Source organism: Gobio gobio, assembly GCF_949357685.1.
Source record: "Gobio gobio genome assembly, chromosome: 15".
Taxonomy (NCBI): Eukaryota; Metazoa; Chordata; class Actinopteri; order Cypriniformes; family Gobionidae; genus Gobio; species Gobio gobio.
This window is the reverse complement of record NC_137108.1, coordinates 20,787,431-20,809,890: the sequence shown is the minus strand read 5'-3', so window position 1 is coordinate 20,809,890 and position 22,460 is coordinate 20,787,431. Positions and strand designations below refer to the sequence as shown.

Genomic DNA, 22,460 nt, shown 5'->3' with positions numbered 1-22,460 from the left:
GTGTGTGTGACAATGAATGAGAGTGCTGGGTCAATATATGTGTGTGTGTGTGTGTGAGAGTTGGGGGGAGGCGGTTAATAGGCGATACCGTGGATCCCTGTCACAGACAGGCAAATGAGATGTAATCTTCCTGCCTGTATTTGGTGTAAAAGCAGCTTAGGTTGTACTGCATTTATCACCCCATGCTGTCTGACAGCAACTCCAATCAGGGGCTTGAAGGGAAAGAGGCAGATTATTCAAACGCCGGCCAAGGACGCGCTAACCTTCCCTGCGTTTGATGACAGATACTGACGCTGCAGGGACGATATGGACGTGCTTGTGGCAGTCTACACAGATCAGCACTATTCGCTTCATCATACTTACAATGAAGGAGTGGAGCGTGTTTTCAACGGCTTCATCATTGCCTAGTTCATACTACAGATGTGCTCTATCTGTGCTTGAAAATAGGATGTCTAGCACTACCTAGAAATGTAAAAGGTCTATTTACAGTAGGAGGAAGTGACTTTTAGGATCTGTTACACTATATATATTCTGTTCAAGTGTTTTAAGAGTAATTTGTTTCTGATTCACAATACACTGGTTGCGCTGTGTTTTTGATTCTGTAAAAAGAACCAGCTCATAAGAGTCATTTGTTCATGAAACATACTTCCTTGTATGTGTGGTATGTTTTTGAGTCACTAAAAATAACTGACTCATAAGAGTCATTTGTTTGTGAGCAGGACTACAATAGTTGCACCATATGTTTCTGATTCACTAAAAAAGGGGCTCATAAGAGTTTTTGATTCATTAAAAAATCAGCTCAGATTCATTCTTTTGTGACTACTCTGATTGCTCTACTGTACAGTATGTTTTTGATTCCCTAAATATTGAATATTAATAAGAGTCAATGTTTTCAGTATGAACACGACAGAAAAAGCATCTTGATTGTGAACAAGAATTTTGGGCCCTATTTTAACGATCTGAGCACATGGTCTGAAACGCATGGCGCAGGTGCACATAGGTAGTGTCCGAATCAACTTTTGCTAGTTTAACAACGAAAAAAAACAGACTGTGCGCAAGGCGCATGGTCCAAAAGGGTTGTACCTAGTCTCTTAATGGGTCATGGGTGTGTTTTGGGCATAACGTGCAATAAACCAATCAGAGTCTCATCTCCCATTCCCTTTAAAAGCCAGTTGCGCTTGCAGGTGGATTCGCTATTTACATGGCGGAATTTGCAAGCGGAAAAATTTAACACTTCTCCAGAGAGGAATCCTTTTATTTTTAATATTTAAAAATGTGTGTGTGCACGTCCCTGTGTGTGTAATAACCAGAGTGTAGGCACGTTGTGCACCCGCCTATAGGTGCATATTACTAATGCACCCTTTAAATAACACAAAAATACTGCGCTATTGATTTTAAACCAGGTTTTTGTTGGTCAATGGTGCAGTCGATTTCATTTGCCTCAAAATAGCAATGCGCCAACAATGCGCCTAAACACACCTCGTCAGACCAGCACACCCATAGGCGAACAGATGGGCTCGAGTGCATTTTCTATTTAAACAACGTGGCGCTGTACGTGAAAATAATCACTGTGTCGGCCTGAAACTAGCAAAAAACACTTGTGTCGCATTGTGCCGGTTGTATGATAGGGCCCTTATTCTTTGTCATTCATTCAGTTTATTCAAAATTATAAATGTGTGGAAAAGTGTACAATATTGTTCAGTACATAAAATCGACTGACCTGTTTCTTGTTGTAGTCTCTGAGCGCCATCTCAAAACCCTCAGCCAGCCGCTCGAATGCTAGATTCATGTCGGCAGACCACCAGATCTGAGAGGTGGTGAGGACCACCTGAGCCGGCAGCTCCAAGACCCAGTGTTCCCGTGGGCGTTCCTCGTACATGACCACGGCCTCGGCAATGTGCCTCCTCAATCCCTCCCTCATCACATCCTCCAGACAGTTCAGCCAGAGCTCAACCTGACAGGCAAATGCTCACTCCGTAAAGAATAATCTGATAGTATCATTGACAGATTACTATTATATCAGGCCCAATTATTTATACAAAATATTTAAAAAAACAAACAGACCTATAAAAATACCTCAACTGACCATGTTTTGTAAATGCTGAGAGATCCTAATTGTTAAAAAAGTCATTTCTACCTGTATGTATATTCCAGTGTCATCTGGTGTATATGTAGTTTTAATGAAATATTTGCATGGAAAATTTGTATCAAACATGTATTAAAATTAAAACAACTATTTGCATTTTATAGATATCTAGATAAACTAATACTTCTATTCATATTTTATAAAATTATATATATATATACATATATATATATATATATATATATATATATATATATATATATATATATATATATATATATATGTATATATATATACACACACTCACCTAAAGGATTATTAGGAACAACATACTAATACTGTGTTTGACCCCCTTTCGCCTTCAGAACTGCCTTAATTCTACGTGGCATTGATTCAACAAGGTGCTGAAAGCATTCTTTAGAAATGTTGGCCCATATTGATAGGATAGCATCTTGCAGTTGATGGAGATTTGTGGGATGCACATCCAGGGCACGAAGCTCCCGTTCCACCACATCCCAAAGATGCTCTATTGGGTTGAGATCTGGTGACTGTGGGGGCAATTTAGTGCAGTGAACTCATTGTCATGTTCAAGAAACCAATTTGAAATGATTCGAGCTGTGTGACATGGTGCATTATCCTGCTGGAAGTAGCCATCAGAGGATGGGTACATGGTGGTCATAAAGGGATGGACATGGTCAGAAACAATGCTCAGGTAGGCCGTGGCATTTAAACGATGCCCAATTGGCACTAAGGGGCCTAAAGTGTGCCAAGAAAACATCCCCTAAACCATTACACCACCACCACCAGCCTGCACAGTGGTAACAAGGCATGATGGATCCTTGTTCTCATTCTGTTTATGCCAAATTCTGACTCTACCATCTGAATGTCTCAACAGAAATCGAGACTCATCAGACCAGGCAACATTTTTCCAGTCTTCAATTTTGGTGAGCTCGTGCAAATTGTAGCCTCTTTTTCCTATTTGAGTGGAGATGAGTGGTACCCGGTGGGGTCTTCTGCTGTTGTAGCCCATCCGCCTCAAGGTTGTGCGTGTTATGGCTTCACAAATGCTTTGCTGCATACCTCGGTTGTAACGAGTGGTTATTTCAGTCAAAGTTGCTCTTCTATCAGCTTGAATCAGTCGGCCCATTCTCCTCTGACCTCTAGCATCAACAAGGCATTTTCGCCCACAGGATTGCCGCATACTGGATGTTTTTCCCTTTTCACACCATTCTTTGTAGACCCTAGAAATGGTTGTGCGTGAAAATCCCAGTAACTGAGCAGATTGTGAAATACTCAGACCGGCCCGTCTGGCACCAACAACCATGCCACGCTCAAAATCGCTTAAATCACCTTTCTTTCCCATTCTGACATTCAGTTTGGAGTTCAGGAGATTGTCTTGACCAGGACCACACCCCTAAATGCATTGAAGCAACTGCCATGTGATTGGTTGATTAGATAATTGCATTAATGAGAGATTGAACAGGTGTTCCTAATAATCCTTTAGGTGAGTGTATATATATATATATTAAAAAATTTGCTTTTAACTTTTACACTTTGGATTTAGATAAATATTTTAGTTGTATTTTATATATAAATCATTCATATTTTAGATTTTATTATACTATTTATATTAATATTCTATCAAAATAATTTGTAATATTTAGAAAAGCTTGCTTGTATCTTTTAAAAAAGTAAAAACTTTTTAATGTCTGTGTTTGATTTAATTAGATGCTTATGTGGGTTTTACCGGTCCAACGCAGTCACACGGTGAATAGAATGAAACATATTCTCTGTCTCTGCTGAACATTCCCACCGCTGATGTGGCCTTTCCCCCCTCCTTGTCAGAAAACTCCAGATCAGTCATACTGTCAAACAGCTTACCCAGGTGACGGGTAACCTAAAAAGCAATGAACCATAAAGCATTACTCTCGCAGAACAATATATTATAGACAGTACCTCTGTGTACAAATGAATCAATCTGCGCAGTTATGTGTGGTTAAGTATGGGCATATCCATAGATAATGATATGATTGTGGACATATTTGCAATTCTTATTATAACCGAGGTACAATGAGAACGAGATGAAGCACTCTGACCCTGTTCTGGTTGAACTGTTCAGGAGAAAACCTGCACATATGTGGGAGGATCGGCTCAAAGAAGGAGGTGGTCAGGGTTATAATCAATCCAACTGTAGAACTTTCTTCTTTTTTTTTATCATAATGATATTTCACAGAGAAGCACTGCCCTTGGAATTATCACAGTGATGATGAAAAAGTTTAATCACAGAGATAAAGGTTACTGTACGCAAATGAGAAGAGAGATGGGGAAGTATGGTATAATGTAAAATATATTTCCGTGAATCTCAGTCACATTATTACAAATACCCAGAGAGCCTGCATACTTTATAGTTGACCTGTTTATGGATTACTGTAATACTTAAAAGAGCTGTATAATTAGAGAAATCTGAAACTAATTAAGCTTTCAAACTAATTCCAACTAATAGACAGACTGTTATATAAAGTTGAATCAAGTTTAACTTAATTCCTAACTATTACAGCAGTACCTGTCTGGGCTGTCTGCCCTTGGAAAGGATGTCCAGTAAGTCCGCTGAAGAGAGGAAATAGAATCGCGGGAAAGCCATTCTCTTGTTCTCCAGGTATTTGGCTAGAGCTTTCTCACATACTGCAAGTCTAGGGTGAAAAACAGGAAATCAACAGAATTATTTATGTGTAACCATGCAAACTTCTTAAGAATAGAGTTTACTTGAAAAGAGTAAACTTAAATTTTCACAGACCTCCTTTGCAGATCTTCAAGCATCGGTAGAAGATCGGGCTTGTTGGTGGCAGTAATTACGTTTTTCGTTTTGCCACTTTTGAGCATAAGGACCTTCACACATAAACACACAAAAGTAAATATGTAGAAACATTTACATACTTGGTAGATGCATGTATCTACACTGTAGAAATGTTTTCATCACTATAACAACATCTTAATTTCCATTGAAATAATTTAATTTAATGTGATTTAACGTAAAACATAAAATGTACACAATAAGTAAATTGTCTCAAATGATTAAGTTAAATGTTAGTGCATATTAAATACACTTAATAAAGTATGTCCAATTAATTACATTTAAGTATATTTATTTTATCTAAATACATTAATTTAATTTACATTTTACCCCATTTTACTCCAATTTACCTATTTTCTCCATCAGTAATTAAATTCAAAGTGGCTGAAAGTGCAATTAACTTCTTTGCGAGTTGTAACTTTGACAAGTTTACTTTTATATTAATAATAGGGCTGGGCAAATTAATGGGTTAACGCGGGTGATTCATTTTTTCAGTTTAACGCATTAAAAATATTTAACGAAATTAACGCAGCGTCCGTTTTTATATCAATTTTTGCCCAGCATTACATTATATGATCACGCTCTTATTCATGTAAATGCTTTTAAACCATATAAGCGTGACAAGACACAGAACGCGCTGTCCTGTCTGTGTGTGTGTATCATGTCAGCGCTGAACCACACACACACACACACACACATTGGCCGCATAGACAGACTCGCGCCAGTCTCGTGGCACGTGCACAGATCGAGTTCTCTTTTGCTCTTGAACAAACAATAACAACAACACAGAGAATTTTGCAAAAAAAAAAGTTTTGGCGAATATTCTCACATTAGGAGTCTTAAATGAACTTAAAAAGTTGTGAGGAAATGAGATGCGCGCGGGACAGCGTCAAGTTCGGCAGCGGCCGTTCTTAAAGTGACAGGAGCACCGAAGATGGCTGTCGTTAATGTTCACCATAGAACAACGGGAACAGAGTAAAGTGTAGCTTTAATGATTTCTGTATATGTGTAACAGGGAAGGCCATGCCTAATAAATGTTGAAATTGGTAGCTTTCAGTGATACTGTAATGTAATGTCATTGATGTTTCATCGAGACTTTAGTATCAGTGATACTGGCCTTCAGTCATAAAAGATGCCATTACAAAAAATATTAAAAATATGCTGTCTTTAAATTGTTTCTACATTAATTTGGAGAGTAACTGAAATTAATACAATATCAAAATATTAAAAACTCTTTTTGAATCGATTCCCAGCACTAATTAATAATAATAATAATAATAATAATAATAATAATAATAATAATAATAATAATAATAATAATAATAATAATAATTCATAGTATATATATATTATTTACATTGGAGCTCTTAAGGTCTACAGGTCTAGTAATTAAACCCCTGAGCTTGGCATTGCACCATGCTCTGACATACTTATTTATAACAATAATTTAGTAATCTGTATAGAAAAACATCTCCTGATTTTATTATGCAATACATTTAATGTATTTCAGTACAATACTTTAACATCTCAACATCTTAAAATGAGCTTAACTAAAAAAATATATAGTATACTTATGATTCTGAATCTCTATGTTGGACAAACCTTTACAGAAAGCATGTCAAACATCTTAAACTTTGCATTCAGCACACCAGTGTACATGAGATGAAACCAAGCATACCTTAAAGTCAGAATCAATGGAGCCGAACTGAAGTGCCTCCTCCGGCAGTTGGTGTTGAATGTCTTCGGAGCCCATGAAGATGCTCTCCAGGTGAGCCCAGGTCCTCTGCACCTCCAGCCACAGCAACAGCACTGAGTCAGCCCGTGTCAGCTGGGCCTGTAGCGCCAACACCTGTCCGTGGAAGAACGTTGCCTGCTTACTGTGCAGCAACACCTGCAGCTGCACCTAAACAGAAACAGAGATGCATATAAAGAGTCCACAGCAAACAGCAATACGTTTCTTGCACAGTTTCATAACTTTTATTATCTTGTGTTTCATATTCATGCAAATTGCTCCTCCTTAACAGTTTATACTCATCTGGGAAAGTTTCTCTCTAGATGTCGGAACATGGCTTCAGGGATTCAGTCTCTCATTTACACACAAGAACATGGAAGCGCATACTTCTAGAAATGTCACTGTATGCATTAAGATTGGCCTTCATAGGAATTACTTGAATAGCCAAATCAGTTCTTATGCTTTTGGTAATGAAGTTATGTTTGTGAACTCCTATTCACAAGAAAAGTCAAATCTTTGGCACAGAAAAAATACTATAGATATGAAAAGATCGTGAACTCATATTACTATAAATGGGAGAAAGTGCAATGCGCAATATGGTGGAATAAGTCCCGCCTTCTAAGTAAAAGAGTCCATTGTTAAAGTGTCATTGCAGTTGCCTTTAGAAGCTCAGTTTGAGATAGAAAAAGTCAGTGTTCTGAGTCACACACTTATGACTGCACATGTGCATTGGCAAGTCCAGCCTTTATGTCAGGATTTGAGGATTTAGAAACAAAATTCATTAGACAATTGTCTGATTTCGTTTGTGATTTCAAATATGAAATGTAATCATAAGCTTGGTGAAAAGCTTTAGAGAATTTAATGTTTCTCATTCAAAGAGATAGGAGCTGCACTTGCATGACTGAAATAGCTTTCCGAGAGACGTTTCAAAGATAGCCGCCAAGTGATGCCTTACAGGGAATTTGCTTATAGTCAGTAGAATGTGTGTTGGGGGGACATCAAAATAAAATGTTAGCCGATATTAAGCAGACAGTCTACTAATATTTAATGACTGGTAGTTGAAATGAAGTTGCAAAGTTACTTATAGTTAATAGAATGTCTAAAGAGGACTATGGAAATAGTGACTATTGAATAGTTTTACTGTTTTTAGAGAATTTAATTTTAGAAACGATTTAATTTATTTTTTATACCATTTTTATTAATTAATTTAATTTGAACTTCTTAAAATCTTTTTTTAATATTTGTTTTACTTTTTCATTATTTTATTAAATGTAATTATGTCCGAAGTTTGCACTCGAGTGGACGTCATTGGATGGGGAAAGAAATGTTTTGTTAATGGGTTTATAATGACAAATTCAATAAACAAAAAAAATATATGAATAAAAGTTACAGCCTTAAAGTTCAGATCACATTTGGAGGTGATCAGGCTTGGCTCTGGTCTAGTCAGATTTGCAAAAAGAATTTTGATAACTCCTATGCGATGTGCCTATGTTGTTTTTGTGTCCACATTGTGTTAGTGCCCTTCTGTTGGCTTTAATGTTTTCAGACATGTGGGTGTAAGTGGGCCGGTTTCGCACAGACGGCAGACTTATTGTCAACAGTGATGTGTTTGGCTAGATTTTGGCCCCTACACATACAGCGTGATAACAAAGCCAGCAATGTGTGGTCTCTATAAATCAGATGTGTGAATACAGGCGGCTGACAATGAAAGATCGTTCTCTCGGCACAGTGGGATGGTCTTAGAGAAGGAGATAAAGACCCTGGCCACACCAAGCTTATTTTGCCAAGCAACAGCTTTGTCAACATTTCCGATAAGTTAAGAAAACACATATACATATTCTGTATGTTTTTTTTTCTTTCTTTTCAACAAACCGCTGTGATTGCATATGCTATTTTACAGATGTTTATACCTGACTCTCCTCCAGACTCTCTATAAGTTCATCACTGCATTTCAGCATTGGTGTAGCGGTGCGGTAATGCTCTTCATAAGAAAACTCCATCCGTGCCCACATCTGGCTAATTTCAGTCAAAACCTTCAAAATAATTAAAGAAATATTGCACTCATTTTCAGAGCATGTATCACAGTGAACAGAGGCTTGAGAGAGATACTGTATGAGATGGAACCTTCTCAGTGGACATCTCTTTGACTGCTCTCCCAACTGTAAAGTGCACCATATCTTCATATCTGTGCAGCTGCAAAGCCAGTAAATCCTCAAGAGTTGTGTCTTCAGTCAGGGTGAAATCAACCTAAGAGAATGGTGTAAATGTGAGAACTATATATTCAACGTGAGTAATAATAATTGATTTAAGAAATATTATTTGTCATCATTTACTGGCCATCCAGTCAATCATTATATATATATACATATATATATACATATATATATACATATATATATACATATATATATATATATATATATATATATATATATATATATATATATATATATATATATATATATACATATATATATATATATATACATATATATATATATATATATATAAACACACACACAGTAATATATATATATTACTATAAAACTATTTGCCAATGGCATACGAATAATAAGATTGTTTTCCCTTTTTAAATTGTGTAATGAAATTAAGAATAAAACTACATGTATCGTATTCTAAGGACATTTACATATTTTTACTGAAAACGAGACAAAAATTACTTACTGTAATTAAAAAAAAAATTTTTTTACAGTATTTCAAACCTGTATGATTTTCTTACTACCAGGGAGCACAAAAAACTTTTTCTATACAATAGAAGTGAATAGTGACCATCAACCTAAACATGCTATTGTATGTCTTTCATAAGAGGATAGTACATGGCATTATGGTACTTTTATGGTGTGTGTTTTTACAGATCACCTTCATTGTATGGAAGAAAACCATACATTTGGAACAGTGTGGTTAAAATCTCTTTCATTCATTTAAATTAAAATGTTACCAGGAGTGTTAAGGATTGTTTAATCCATGCTTTTGAAATTGTTAATAAAATTCAGTACAGTAAATATGTTTTCTGGTCTCTAAAGGCGGGCGTACACTGTGCGAGTTCAGACACTCGGGAGGTCATGAGATACTGCACACGTTACGAGATAATCGCGTCAAAGCACGACACGACTGTACTGCACGGCGAGCCGGCTGCAATCATGTGAGCTTTCGTGCTAAACACAGAGACTGAAGCTTTCAATGTAGCTATAGCATCTGATAGAAAAAGAAAGAAAAAATTATGTGTGCAAATGATTGGTTGAAAAGCAGAAAACAGCAGCCATTTCAACAGAAACAACTAGAGAGAGAGAGTGTGTGTGTGTTTGTGACAGTTTATGCGCATACTGTAGGGATGCAGCCACTGAGCTATAGCCTAATAATATTCATCGATCTATGTGATGTGGTTGTGTAATGTGTATGATATTTCAGCCTGTATGCTGGTCAAAATCGGGCCGACTCCCTGTTTGAAAATTATCGGGAGGTCGGGAGGTGCACTTTACATACTCAGCTCGTCTCGTAATTCCTCTCACACACTGCGAGCCGCGGCCACATGAGCATCAATGATTTCCACACGATTCCTCCCGAGTGAAATAAATCGCCTGGGAGCAAAAATAGCACTGTGTACGCCCAGCTTAAGATGAATAACTAACACATCTACCACCCTCTTTCTCACCCCGGTAGTCCTGACAAGCTGGGCCCAGTGTCTGTCTCTCATGGCCGGGCTCAGCAGTTCTGACACAGCCCTGAGAGAAGCCAACAGATCCCGGAGCACACAGTCCAGACCCACATACACGTCCCAAACACGGGCCTCTTTATCAAGAACCCGCATTTCCTGACCAGACATTAAATCGGTGTTAGATATTATAAACAAAAACACAAAAACCTTCCAAAATGTGTTTGGTTTGCTGGTTTCTAGTACACTGATACTGGCGTTCTTACTTTTGTAAACCTCCTCAGCTCTGTCTCTATGCGTTCTACATTGATCTTTCTCCATTTTGTCCCTGTCCAGACAGCTATACTGCACTGTGAGGACACAACATTACATTAAGGGGACAGTTCAAGCTAAATTGAAAGTTCAAATTTTCAAAAGGACGATCCACCTGAGCACATATCCGCAGATCCCAGAGCTGTTTCAAAACAGCAATGTCTCTCCGACAGATCCTGATTTGCTTAGAATCAGGGCTGCTCACTTCAAACAGCTTACAGGACTCCTGAAGATCTGCATTCTCCTCTTCTAAAACCAGCATCTCCCTGTGAAACTAACAAACACACAGTATAACACAAACCATCAATGTATGTAAATGATTGAAAATAATACTCTGGTATGATGGATTGTTTGAATTAGAAGTAATAAACATTTACTTTATCCAGGCAAGCATATGGTTTCTCTGAGTTGTACAGGAGGGGAGCTTCTGTTTTGAATCTCCCTCGAAATTGATTGAGCTTTTTCTATGAAGAGAGACATGAATCAGCAATAACATAAGCATATTTATCCTGAAGATGCAAAAAAAAAAGGTTCAGACTTGCAAATCTATAAACATTTAATTTTGCTTAAAGTAAAAGTTTACACTTTTGTCATTATTTAATTCAATCATTATTAAAACCTCACCTCGAAGGCCAGACACTTCCTGCGGATAATGGCCACCTCCGCAGTATGAAGAGGAGCAACCTCATGTTTCACTGTCCAGGCCAACTTCTTCATGCTGTTCCACTTTTCTGGCAACTCCTGATAAAGTTTAATACAAAATTCTCATCCAGAACAGTTTACAGCTAGGGATGCAAGAACAGTTTATAGCTAGGGATGCAAGTACAGTGCACCCGGAAAGTATTCACAGCGCTTCACCTTTTCCACATTTTGTTATGTTACAGCCTTATTCCAAAATGGATTAAATTCATAATTTTTTTCCTCAATTCTACAAACAATACTCCATAATGAGAACGTGAAAGAAGTTTGCTTGAAATCTTTGGAAATTCATAAAAAAAATAAAAAACGGAAAAAAATCACATGTACATAAGCCTTTACATATCCACAGCCTTTGCTCAATACTTTGTCAAGTCTTTTTGAGTATGATGCTCCAAGCTTGGCACACCTATTTTTGGGCAGTTTCTCCCATTCTTCTTTGCAGGCCCTCTCAAGCTCCATCAGGTTTGATGGGGAGTGTCGGTGCACAGACATTTTCAAAACTCTCTAGAGATGTTCAATTAGGTTCAAGTCTGGGCTCTGGCTGGGCCACTCAAGGACATTCACAGAGTTGTCCCAAAGCCACTCCTTTCTTATCTTGGCTTTGTGCTTAGGATTGTTGTCCTGTTGGAAGATGAACCAGAAGTATAAATTTGGCTTTAGTCTCCTGCCAGCCCAGTTCCTGCCACTGAAAAACATCCCCACAGCATGATGCTGCCACCACCATGCTTCACAGTAGTGATGGTATTGACCAGGTGATGAGCGGTGCCTGGTTTCCTCCAAACATGATGCTTATCATTCAGGCCAAAGAGTTCAATCTTTGTTTCATCAGATCAGAGGATTTTGTTTCTTGTGGTCTGAGAGTCCTTCAGGTGCCTTTTGGCAAACTCCAGGCGGGCTGTCATGTGTCTATTACTGAGGAGTGGCTTCCGTCTGGCCAATCTACCATACAGGCCTGATTGGTGGAGTGCTGCAGAGATGGTTGTTCTTCTGGAAGCCACAGAGAAATGCTGAAGCTCTGTCAGAGTGGCCATCCGGTTCGTGGTCACCTCCCTGACTAAGGCCCTTCTGCCGCTTCTGCAGATCGCTCAGAAGAGTCCTGGTGGTTCCAAACGTCTTACATTTACGGATTATGGAGGCCACTGTGCTCATTGGGACCTTCAATGCTGCAGAAATTGTTCTGTACCCTTCCCCATATCTGTGCCTTGATACAACCTTGTCTCGGAGGTCTAGAGACAATTCCTTGGACTACATGGCTTGGTTTGTGCTCTGACATGCACTGTAAACTGTGGGACCTTATATAGACAGGTGTGTGACTTTCCAAATCATGTCCAATAAATTTACCACAAGTGGACTCCAATCAAGTTGTAGAAACATCTCAAGGGTGATAAGTGGAAACAGGATGCACCTGTGCTCAATTTTTTGTGTCATGGCAAAGTCTTTCAATTGTTCGTTTTGAATGTTAAAGTGAATTTAGGCATTGCACCGTTAAAATGTACAGTATGAAAAATGAATAATTATTTTGAGATTTGCTAAAAGATTTTACACAGTACCATCTATTTATTAACAGTGTTATTAAATTATTAAGTAAGATTAGCTTCAAGTCAGCATTAGATCATGACAAAGGTAATTAAAAATAGGTAACATGAGGATGCACAAATAAATAACCATTATCAACATCCAATGTCAATATTGTATAAAACAGATTTACTTTTAAGAAAAAGTTTCTAAATTACATTAAATGTAAAATCTAAATATAAAACGGAATTCTAACTTAAAATACTATGCAACTGATAATATAGAATGTAATGAAAAAATGCTAAATAAAAACTTTTTTAATAGTGGTCTCAGATAATTTTTTTATTGATTAAATGAATTTAGATGTTTTTTTTTTATAAAATTTAATTTAGAGATTAATTTGAGCTCAGTAAGATATTCTAATGTTTGTAAGTATATTATGGTATACAAGGCTGCATTTATTTGATAAAAAATACAGTAAAGCAGTAATATTGTGAAATATGTATTACATCTGCAAATATCTGGTTTATATTTTAATATATTATAATAAATGTATTTTTATATGATATTTTTGTGATGGCAAAACTGAATTTTCAGTCTTCGGTGTCACTTGATCCTTCAGAAATAAATCTAATATACTGATTTGGGGCTCAAGTAACATTTCTTATTATAGATATATTTAAATGAACTCATTTTTTTTTTTTCTTTACTGTCACTTTTGATCAATTTAATGCATCCTTGCTGGAAAAAAGATTTGTGGGGCTGTCAAAATACTCACCTCAAGCTGCATATGGACACACTCGGGTGGTGTTTCTCCATACTGCTCCAGAAGAGAGACCACTTCACTAACAGGTTTAAAAAGCTGGTCTGTACTAGACTGCCTGTTTTTGATAGCCAGCAGGAAACCCATCACCTGCACAAGAGCTTGGTAGTCTCCGCTGCACACCGGCTCTTTAAGCCTGGATTCCGCCTGGAGCATGAACTCCTCTAGTTCAGCAATACTAAAGACATCAAAATTACAAACCAGCAGAAATCAATTACTTTTATTGATTGAGTACAGCATTTGGAGTTTGGAGGAAAATTGAGGCATTAAAATGATTTTTTCCTGTGTAATTACGGAAAGGTCTCTCACCTGCCGGTAACAAAAGACATTAGGTGCTCCTTAAACATCCAGCTCCATTTTTTGATTATGTTTAAAAGACTCATCTTGAACGAACGGATATCCACTCTAAACCAACCATCAAATACCTGCCAGTCCTCCAAACGGCTGACCTCTGCATGCACTTCTTCATAATGATTCATCTGTTGTGAAAGGAGGCATCTCACTAATAAAATGACAAACCCTTCATGCTGCTCTTAAAACAGTTTATGGACATACATCTATATCCATTTAGACATATTTTTGTACAAATCAGTAACTCTGTTTCAAAAACTGATATTCATGGAGAAACATAAAAAGCAATGTAGTTTTACCTGCTCTTTGAATTGCACTGTGGTGGGAGGATTTTCTGGAAATGCATCCTCTCCATATGCTTCCACCTCTTCAGCTGTCAATGCATGACCATAGAGGAGGAACTGCCGGAGAAATTCAACCCTGTCATCAAGCCACAGGGGTCTGTATTGGCTAAATGTGTCCTGGTATTGTAAGGCTTTCTTCATGACTTCATCAACTCTCTCCATCACTTCCTGACGGAGATCTAAGAGGTCAAACATGTCCTCGACGTCAGCCTAAATGGTGCATAATGTCAAAAATATTATTTGCATATGTACAAAAAAAAAAACACTAATGCAAGAAATCTTTCTGATATAGATTAGACAGCAATAGAGAGAAATAATAGATACAAAATGGGGTCCAAGTGTTCAAAATACATTTTATTTATTACAAATTATATTAATATTAATTAATATATTTAATGATTGTTCAATTAAGTGTATTAATTCATTTATATTGTTAATATAACAAAGAAATATAATTTAATTTTTATTCGTTTTAAATTATATTTTTTATTTTTTATATTTATTCATTCATTTTAAATGTCAGAATTTCTCAAAATGTGTCTCTTTTTCTGTAATTGCAGCATGCATTCAACCTGACATAAAGTTCGCACAAAACTTGATAATCAATCATGATTTGAACATTTTCCAATTTCATCTTCAGCAGAAACAATAAATCTGACCGTTTTTTTAAAACAAAGGAGACATGTCAAAAAAATTGCTTATGTGACTAGTGACCAAGAAAAATATTATATTTCTAATACTGTATGTGGCAGATTCTCCGTTTACCATTATGACAATTCCTTTTTATTTGTGTAAATCCTAAAACTTTAAATTTCTTATTTATTTCCAGGTTTTAATTTTATTTTAGGGTGCATTCACACTTGTAGTTCGGTTCGCTTGGTTTGTTTGGTCTGGACCAAAAAAGTTATATAATTTAGTCCTGGTCCACTAGCGTTTACATTGGCATTTTAACACTGAACCCAAAAATACCGAACCTAAAGGCATTCGGAGAGGTTCACAACCTGATTGGTCAGCTTTCATTACGTAATACGTAAGCCAATATTTCACAATAGAACTTACTGAAATTCCCCAAAAATGCTGTGTGCTTGTCTAAATGCGCTCGTTGTATGTGTGTAGCCTACATATGATGGTATTTTGACCAGCTGAGAACTCGTGAAGAACTTATAAAATCTATAAAAGAGTCAAAACAGTGGCAGGATTCCGTCTATCACACACACAAACAGAGATCTGCTGCGAGGAGACGCGGTTCTGATGCCTGTACCGAACTGTAATGGGCAACATCACTACTATGACAAGAACAAACAGGTATGCTTGAGTATTCTATCCTTTTTAGGGCCGCATCTTGTGGCATCATGTCCTGTTTTCGGTTTGTTTACCATGCCTTTGGTCCATGATGTTAAATCTCAGATTTTCAATGTGACCTCAGACTTTTAGAATCCACTGTAAATTCACCTGGTAGTCTTCCACGTTTAGGTGAGGCGCCACCCTCTTCATCTGAGCAGACATCTTGAACACATCACCTAGTAATTCTTCCACCAGTTCGTAAAGTCCATCACCACCATCTCGATCCAGAGATGGTTTAAACTTAATCTCAGATGCCATCAGTAGCATTTGAGACTCAAACAGGGGAGCCTGCCTCACTGAGCCCTCCATATTCTCAATGAAATACTCCAGAGAAGTGGAGATAGCACTGAAAAATCCCTCCACCACCATATCATCTACATACTCCAAATAGGCTTTCCATGCATCTGAAGAACTATCCGCTGCAAAAAGGACCATGTTCTCCTGGGAAAGATACAAGCAATAAATGTTAGAGAAAAAAGGGTCTTGCAACAACAATCTATAAAAAATACACTGCCTCACCTGTAACAATCTATGGATCGTTTCTCCATCTTTCCTGAGGTTGTTGTAGCTTTTTTCCACTCTTGCTGCTCTATCTTCCAGTTGTAATATTGAGTCTTTCTTGTGGTCTTTTCTGCAGAACATCGGCTGTTTTCTCCATCCATTCATCAGAACATCAATCATCTCAATATTGTCTTTCGTTTTCTGAAGTCTTCTCTCCAGCTGATAGACTGTGTCCTTAAGTGTGCAGATGTAGTCCCAGCAGTTCTGGTTTTGCCATGTAAGCTCACTTTCTGCTTGATGAAGTTGCCGGTCAACAGTCTCTATCTCCTCTTTTATAAGAGGAGCCTCCACTTCAAGAGTCGTCTGTTTCACCTTATTGTACCACTGCACCAGTAAATCTAGGCTCCCAAGGTTCTAGTGGAGATCAGGTAAGATACTCTTAATGCCCGACAGAATGTAAAAACAAATTAACTAATAACAGACTATTTGAACATTCACTAACCTTAAAGAAAATCTTTCTATTTTCATACACCTTCATAGCAGCAGAAGGGATGTTCGTCTGATTAAGGATTTTTAGGTGTTTCACATCCCTGAGCACAGCAATCAGCTGAGGTGAAGAAGTTCAATATTATGCAGATGAATACAATGAATAAATTGTCAGAATTAGATGCTCTAACATTTAAAATAGACGCTTTATGCTTGTGATACATTTTAAATTTATGTTCTTCACCTCTGGATTGACGTTAACTGACAGTAGGTCAGTGCTGGGACCTCTTTTGATTAGGGGCTGATCCAGGTTCATCTGGCAGACCTGGTTAATATCACCACACCAGCTCAAATAGACCTGCTTCTCGTACTCATCTAAATGAGAGGACATCTCGAGGTATTTATGATAGACCAGCTCTATCTCTTCTCCTTCTATATTCCTGTAATATAAATGCCCCAACCTCTTCAGATTCATTTGTATCGTTCAAAAAAGATAATGATCTCAATAGAATTTAAAAACACTTACATCTCCAGAACAAATCGAAGATTGTTCCAAGGGATTTGAATTCTGTCTCTAAGCATTTTTGCCCACGTCAGAGCCCCTGTCATAGCAGGCATGTTCTTGCGCAAATGCATTTTATTCTTCTTTTTCTGGAATTACATGATGAATTACGAAATCCTTTTTGTACAAGAACAACAATCTATTATAAAACAACTACTTTACCTGCACAAGATGAGAATCAAACAGGTGCTTGCATCTGTCCAGCTCCTCACCAAAAAGTTCAATCACTTTGGAGAAATTAGGAATAAAAGTTTCCTTTATGATGTCTCTGTCCAAGAGGGGCTTGAGCACAGCAACCAGCTTCAAACATATGCGGATTGAAAGGTGGGTTATATAGGTTAAGCCATATTCTGCTTTTCCTGATCATTTGACCTGAATCCAGTTCATCAGAATCGCTTACTTTGAAAACTGATTCCAATCCAGAACAATCTTGGAAGGCAAGGCACAAAATACTGGACAGTCGTCGATCAAATTCTGCAACTTTTTCTTGGAAACTTGAAAAGTCTTTTTCAAAATCCTGTGTTAGATGTATTAGAATGCAATGATCTGTTAAACAATGCTTTTTGCTAAAGACATAACTATAAACATGACACAGAACAAAAATTGTGATTTATGAGGACAATTAAGCCTTGGAGGGTTAAAAAAGAAGGTTGGCTAAGTATCAGGCATATTATTCTGGATCCAAACATACGCTTTATAAAAAAAGCTCCATAAAAACCTATCACCATGAGAACAGTATACAGTATATTTCACAGAAGAACTATAGCAAGTGAGAGCTATATCTGCTATCAAACACTCATATATCGTGTTATCTACATTGACATATTCAGTGAGGCATTATTATCGTACTACCAGACATCAAGCTGTTTAAGATAACATTGCAAATGTGTGTTTCTCTATGACTTACTAGAAGTGTTGTTATTGTATGGCTGATTCTAATCTATCTCAAAGAAAGGAATAAATTCCATAAAACCATACCTGAGAAGTCAAATCGAGTGGATTGTATTCTTGATCCCTTATGACTTTGCAGAGCTGGAGAAACTCTGTATGTAACCGACAGACCTGCTCAGTGTAAACTCTTCCTCTGACACCTCCAAAAACCAGCTTCTCCAACCTTTGGAACTCCAGCATAGTGGAGAAAAGGGCCTGGAAAACATCATTTTTCAAAATGCTACTGTCCCAAAACAAATAGTAATGTAAAAAGAAAATTTTACTCACATCAGATAAAACTTAATGGTGACTGAAAGTGAAAGTACATATTATCATCTCAAAAGATGTATTGCTTACCTTCAACCGCAAAACACGAGCCAAGAAGCCATCAAATCGAGTAAAAACAAGAGCCGAAGGGAAATCCCAGCACTCTGATGTAGAATAATTACTGGCCAAAGCAGCCACCTTCTGTCTGTATGCCTTGAATGTTTCCCTGACACACCTGAAAACTCCCACCACAGCCTGTAACTTCTCCAAAGCATCTTCAGTCTCTGTTCTCAGCAGCTCTTCCGCACTGAGATATGAAGTGGCCTAGTTGGAGGAAAGATTGACATTTTGGTTACAAGAACAACATTTTAATCTCTATTCTAACAATAGCCATGGTTGCTCTCCCAAATTGACTTATTGATTGCTTTATCAATGACACATAGGAGTGTCCATGATAAAGAAATTTATTTTTTAAGTCTAGTTTTAGAGGCTGTTTACATGTCACCGTTTTCAACTAAAAACTTTTAATGCACTTTGACCATTCACTTACATGATAAATGCATTTTGGGGGCCTGAAAATGCTAATTTCGAAAACAGGTCTCAAAGTGCATGTTTATGAACGATACTGTTGTCGCAAATTTGTGTGAACGGTGACGTCATGCGCATGCGTATTACATGTTCAGTCTTACATGTTCCGTGTGAACGAGGATCGTTTTGACAATGTTGTCTGTACTCTAAAAACGCAAATGAAAAATGTTTCAGTTAGTACATCGTTGTCATGTAAACGTATCCTAAAACACATGTCCCAAGTTCTTACAACTTCATTTTTTGTATTCGTGTTGGTTTTATATGGTTTCGATGCTATTTGCAAAAAAATATTTTTAAATTAACGACTCGTCTTTAGACATGTACTAACATATTTTCCTTGCACATTGAATACATGTGAATGTACACATTTTAAACATTATTTTCAAATATGTACAACGAAAAAATATATATATATTGAGTTATTTATTCATAAAAATGAATATTTTTTTAGGGAGTCGCACCACATGACATTTCCCAACCGAAACTAACCCTGCCTTGTCATTAAATTTAAATTATCTGTTATTTTAAGAGACATATTGACCTTAACACACACATTAGTCGCACCACATGACTTTTACTTGGAAGACAATCGTTTTGGATTTTTTTGGTTTTTATTATAATACACACTAAGCATATTCATAGACTTGTCACATTGTCATACCTGCTGAATGAGCAGGTTGCAGAGCTCCTGCAGCAGCGCAACAATGCGTGCAGGTGAACGATAGAAAGAACAGTGAGTCCAGACCAGAAATATAAGATGAAAGACTGGTCGAATGAGTGTATGGAAGTATGAGAACTCATTCTCCTCCAGTTGAGAAAGCAATGATCCAAGAGGCTGAAGGTGAAGATCTATAGCCCTGGCTTCCTGCAAAGCTGAGGGACAAATAGACATTATAGATAAATAGATAATTGGGCAGAATGTTTACAGAATGGCATTAAAGGGATAGTTCATCCAAAAATGAAAGTTCTGTCATCATTTACTCACCCTCACAGTTCCTTCTAACCTGTATGAATTTTTTTTTCTTTTGCTGAACACAAATTAAGATATTTTGAAGAATTTTGGTAACCAAACAGTTGATGGGGCCCCATTGACATCTTTAGTATTTTTTTCCCATACAGGTGTGGAATAACTTGAAGGTGAACGAATGATAATAGAATTTTTGGGTGAACTATCCCTTTAAGTAGTAGAAAATGTAACTGAATGAATCAAATGTGGCGGAAACATCACATGCCTTACCATCAAAAACAGCCTCTGTCAAAGCTTTGAATGGTGGGAAATAACTGCTGTCAATTATTTCCAAAATCCTCATCATTTTCTGAACACAAGGATTCTGTAGCTGGGATTTACAAAGACATAGTCCGTTATCAAACATTCCTGCTCGCTTACACACTGTAAAATGCTTGTTGCTGGACAAACCTGTTCATGAATACTCTGAATGTTCATTTTCATGGACCTCCAGAAGTCAAGTTCAGCTTTTGGTCCAGGGTTCAACCCCTTCACAATCAATTCAGCAGAGTCTGCCCTTAAGACTTTATGGATCATGTGCATCCAGCTGATGACCATGGACTCGACTGCATGTATCATGGCTCTGTTGCGACTGTTGTGCCTTGTTTGCAAATGAGAAATTGATTTTTTTTAAGACAAAATAAAGACAATTGATGCTTTTTAATTTTATGTGTGCTCTAAGACTAATAAATCAGATTACAAGACAATAACCTGAAAACAAACAACATATTAGTTGATTTAAAGCCAAAACCAAGATTTTAGACAGAGCTAGGATATATGACTGCTGGCTTTAGTTGGTAAGTGTTTTTAAAAATAAGTCTCTTATGCTCACCAAAAATGCATTTATTTGATCAAAAATACAATAAAAATAGTAATATTGTGAATTATTACAATTTTAAATAGCTGTTTTCTATGTGAATATATTTTAAAATGTAAATTATTTCTGATGGCAAAGCTGAATTATTTATCATTATCATCAGTGTTGAAAAGTTGTGCTGCTTAAATTTTTTTCTGAATACTATTTTTTTTATCGATTCTTTGATGAATACAACAGAAGAAAGCATTTATTTGAAATATAATTTTTTATCTTTAACAATGCAAGTCTTTACGTCACTTTTGATCAATTTAATGCATCCTCACTGAATAAAAATATTAATTTCTTCCTTTCCAAAACAATCTTACCAACCACAAACTTTTGAAAAGTATTGTAAATTATGCAAAAATAAATGAAGAATACTCATACAGTGTGATGGTTTCCTCTTGACATTGGTCTATCCATTCTCTGATGGCGGGAATGGGAAGAACGGTTTTGCCATAATACTGTCCTCTCACCACTGTGACCTTGTTTTGCAAATTCTCAATGTGTTGCGACACATCCTGTGATATTATATTCGGCCATATTTCGTGATTCTTCTTGTTCGACAGAAGTGGCAGACAGACCTTGATGCAAAATATTGACACATTTTACAGGCATTTAACACTTGACTGGAAATTATCATACATTCAAATTGTAAACTTCTTTTCTTTTCTGTTCAAAAATAAGAAAATAAAACATCCACATTTGACGGTTGGCATACCTGCTAATATTCCATTTTATTATGTATTTATTTACTTTTTTTGACAGCAAATCAAACAGTTGTGGACCTGAGAGTCTACAAACGTTCATTACCTTCTCCATGGTGTCTGACAGCTGTGGCGGAAAGGAGGGTGACAGGACCCCAAAGAGTAAAGAACCCCTATAGTTTTGTAGGAGGATGGGGGCATTTCCTTTTTTGAGAACGTAAACTTCCTTGTCTTTACAGAGATGACAAGCCTGAAGTGTACATAACGGGTTATTGTTGCTGTATAATAGCTATTAAAGGCATACACCTGTGATTTATGATTTTGCATGCACTGAATAGGCCTATATTAATATCAGACAGAAATGTAAACACACAAGGCCTTTTTGTTCACTTACCTCCGTAGAAACAGTGAGAGTATTGGATGCTGTCACACTGAAAAATAACAGTCTAATAGGCGTTTCGAAAAACGTGGTAAGAAGTATTTTATTATTTTCAGCGTTGACGATTTTTTCCCACGCATTAGTTTCAAGTCTGAGCATCCGGCAAAGTGCCTCGCCTAAAAACTGCACCCTGGGGTCTTCGGAAAAAGCAGTTTCTTCCTCTTCTGACATGTTTGTTGTCCTTGTGGAACAGACGCAAACATTCCAAAACCTAAAAAAAAGTGGACGCGTGTTTTCTAACTAAAGCATGTGGAACGCGACCTGTGTCACGTGTTTACATATCGCATTTCATGCACGCTGAAGAGATTTAATTCAGAAACAGAGTGCAAAAAGAGGCGGTACAGCGTCCAGTTTCCTTGGTTACCTTCTAACATGCCACATGCACCCC

At 37.1% G+C, this 22,460-nt stretch overlaps 1 protein-coding gene across 1 annotated transcript in view; it reads right to left on the bottom strand.

Annotated features, from left to right (window-relative positions):
• LOC307139200 (dynein axonemal heavy chain 11) overlaps positions 1 to 22,243 on the bottom strand; it is a gene marked incomplete at both ends in the record, with an annotated part of 73,202 nt that extends 50,959 nt beyond the window's left edge. Inside the window, 30 exons of the mRNA XM_079838090.1 lie at positions 1,721 to 1,954; positions 3,834 to 3,983; positions 4,650 to 4,776; positions 4,881 to 4,972; positions 6,616 to 6,840; positions 8,580 to 8,702; positions 8,794 to 8,916; positions 10,343 to 10,501; positions 10,609 to 10,692; positions 10,770 to 10,928; positions 11,032 to 11,118; positions 11,279 to 11,395; positions 13,647 to 13,869; positions 14,001 to 14,170; positions 14,342 to 14,596; positions 15,839 to 16,171; positions 16,250 to 16,645; positions 16,734 to 16,838; positions 16,962 to 17,157; positions 17,244 to 17,368; positions 17,442 to 17,579; positions 17,680 to 17,796; positions 18,258 to 18,425; positions 18,567 to 18,800; positions 19,726 to 19,937; positions 20,302 to 20,401; positions 20,482 to 20,671; positions 21,314 to 21,510; positions 21,740 to 21,883; positions 22,028 to 22,243. Of these exons, the coding sequence (XP_079694216.1) occupies positions 1,721 to 1,954; positions 3,834 to 3,983; positions 4,650 to 4,776; positions 4,881 to 4,972; positions 6,616 to 6,840; positions 8,580 to 8,702; positions 8,794 to 8,916; positions 10,343 to 10,501; positions 10,609 to 10,692; positions 10,770 to 10,928; positions 11,032 to 11,118; positions 11,279 to 11,395; positions 13,647 to 13,869; positions 14,001 to 14,170; positions 14,342 to 14,596; positions 15,839 to 16,171; positions 16,250 to 16,645; positions 16,734 to 16,838; positions 16,962 to 17,157; positions 17,244 to 17,368; positions 17,442 to 17,579; positions 17,680 to 17,796; positions 18,258 to 18,425; positions 18,567 to 18,800; positions 19,726 to 19,937; positions 20,302 to 20,401; positions 20,482 to 20,671; positions 21,314 to 21,510; positions 21,740 to 21,883; positions 22,028 to 22,243 (5,199 nt within the window). The remainder of the gene's footprint in view (positions 1 to 1,720; positions 1,955 to 3,833; positions 3,984 to 4,649; positions 4,777 to 4,880; positions 4,973 to 6,615; positions 6,841 to 8,579; positions 8,703 to 8,793; positions 8,917 to 10,342; positions 10,502 to 10,608; positions 10,693 to 10,769; positions 10,929 to 11,031; positions 11,119 to 11,278; positions 11,396 to 13,646; positions 13,870 to 14,000; positions 14,171 to 14,341; positions 14,597 to 15,838; positions 16,172 to 16,249; positions 16,646 to 16,733; positions 16,839 to 16,961; positions 17,158 to 17,243; positions 17,369 to 17,441; positions 17,580 to 17,679; positions 17,797 to 18,257; positions 18,426 to 18,566; positions 18,801 to 19,725; positions 19,938 to 20,301; positions 20,402 to 20,481; positions 20,672 to 21,313; positions 21,511 to 21,739; positions 21,884 to 22,027) is intronic.
• Between the last annotated feature and the right edge of the window lie 217 nt (positions 22,244 to 22,460).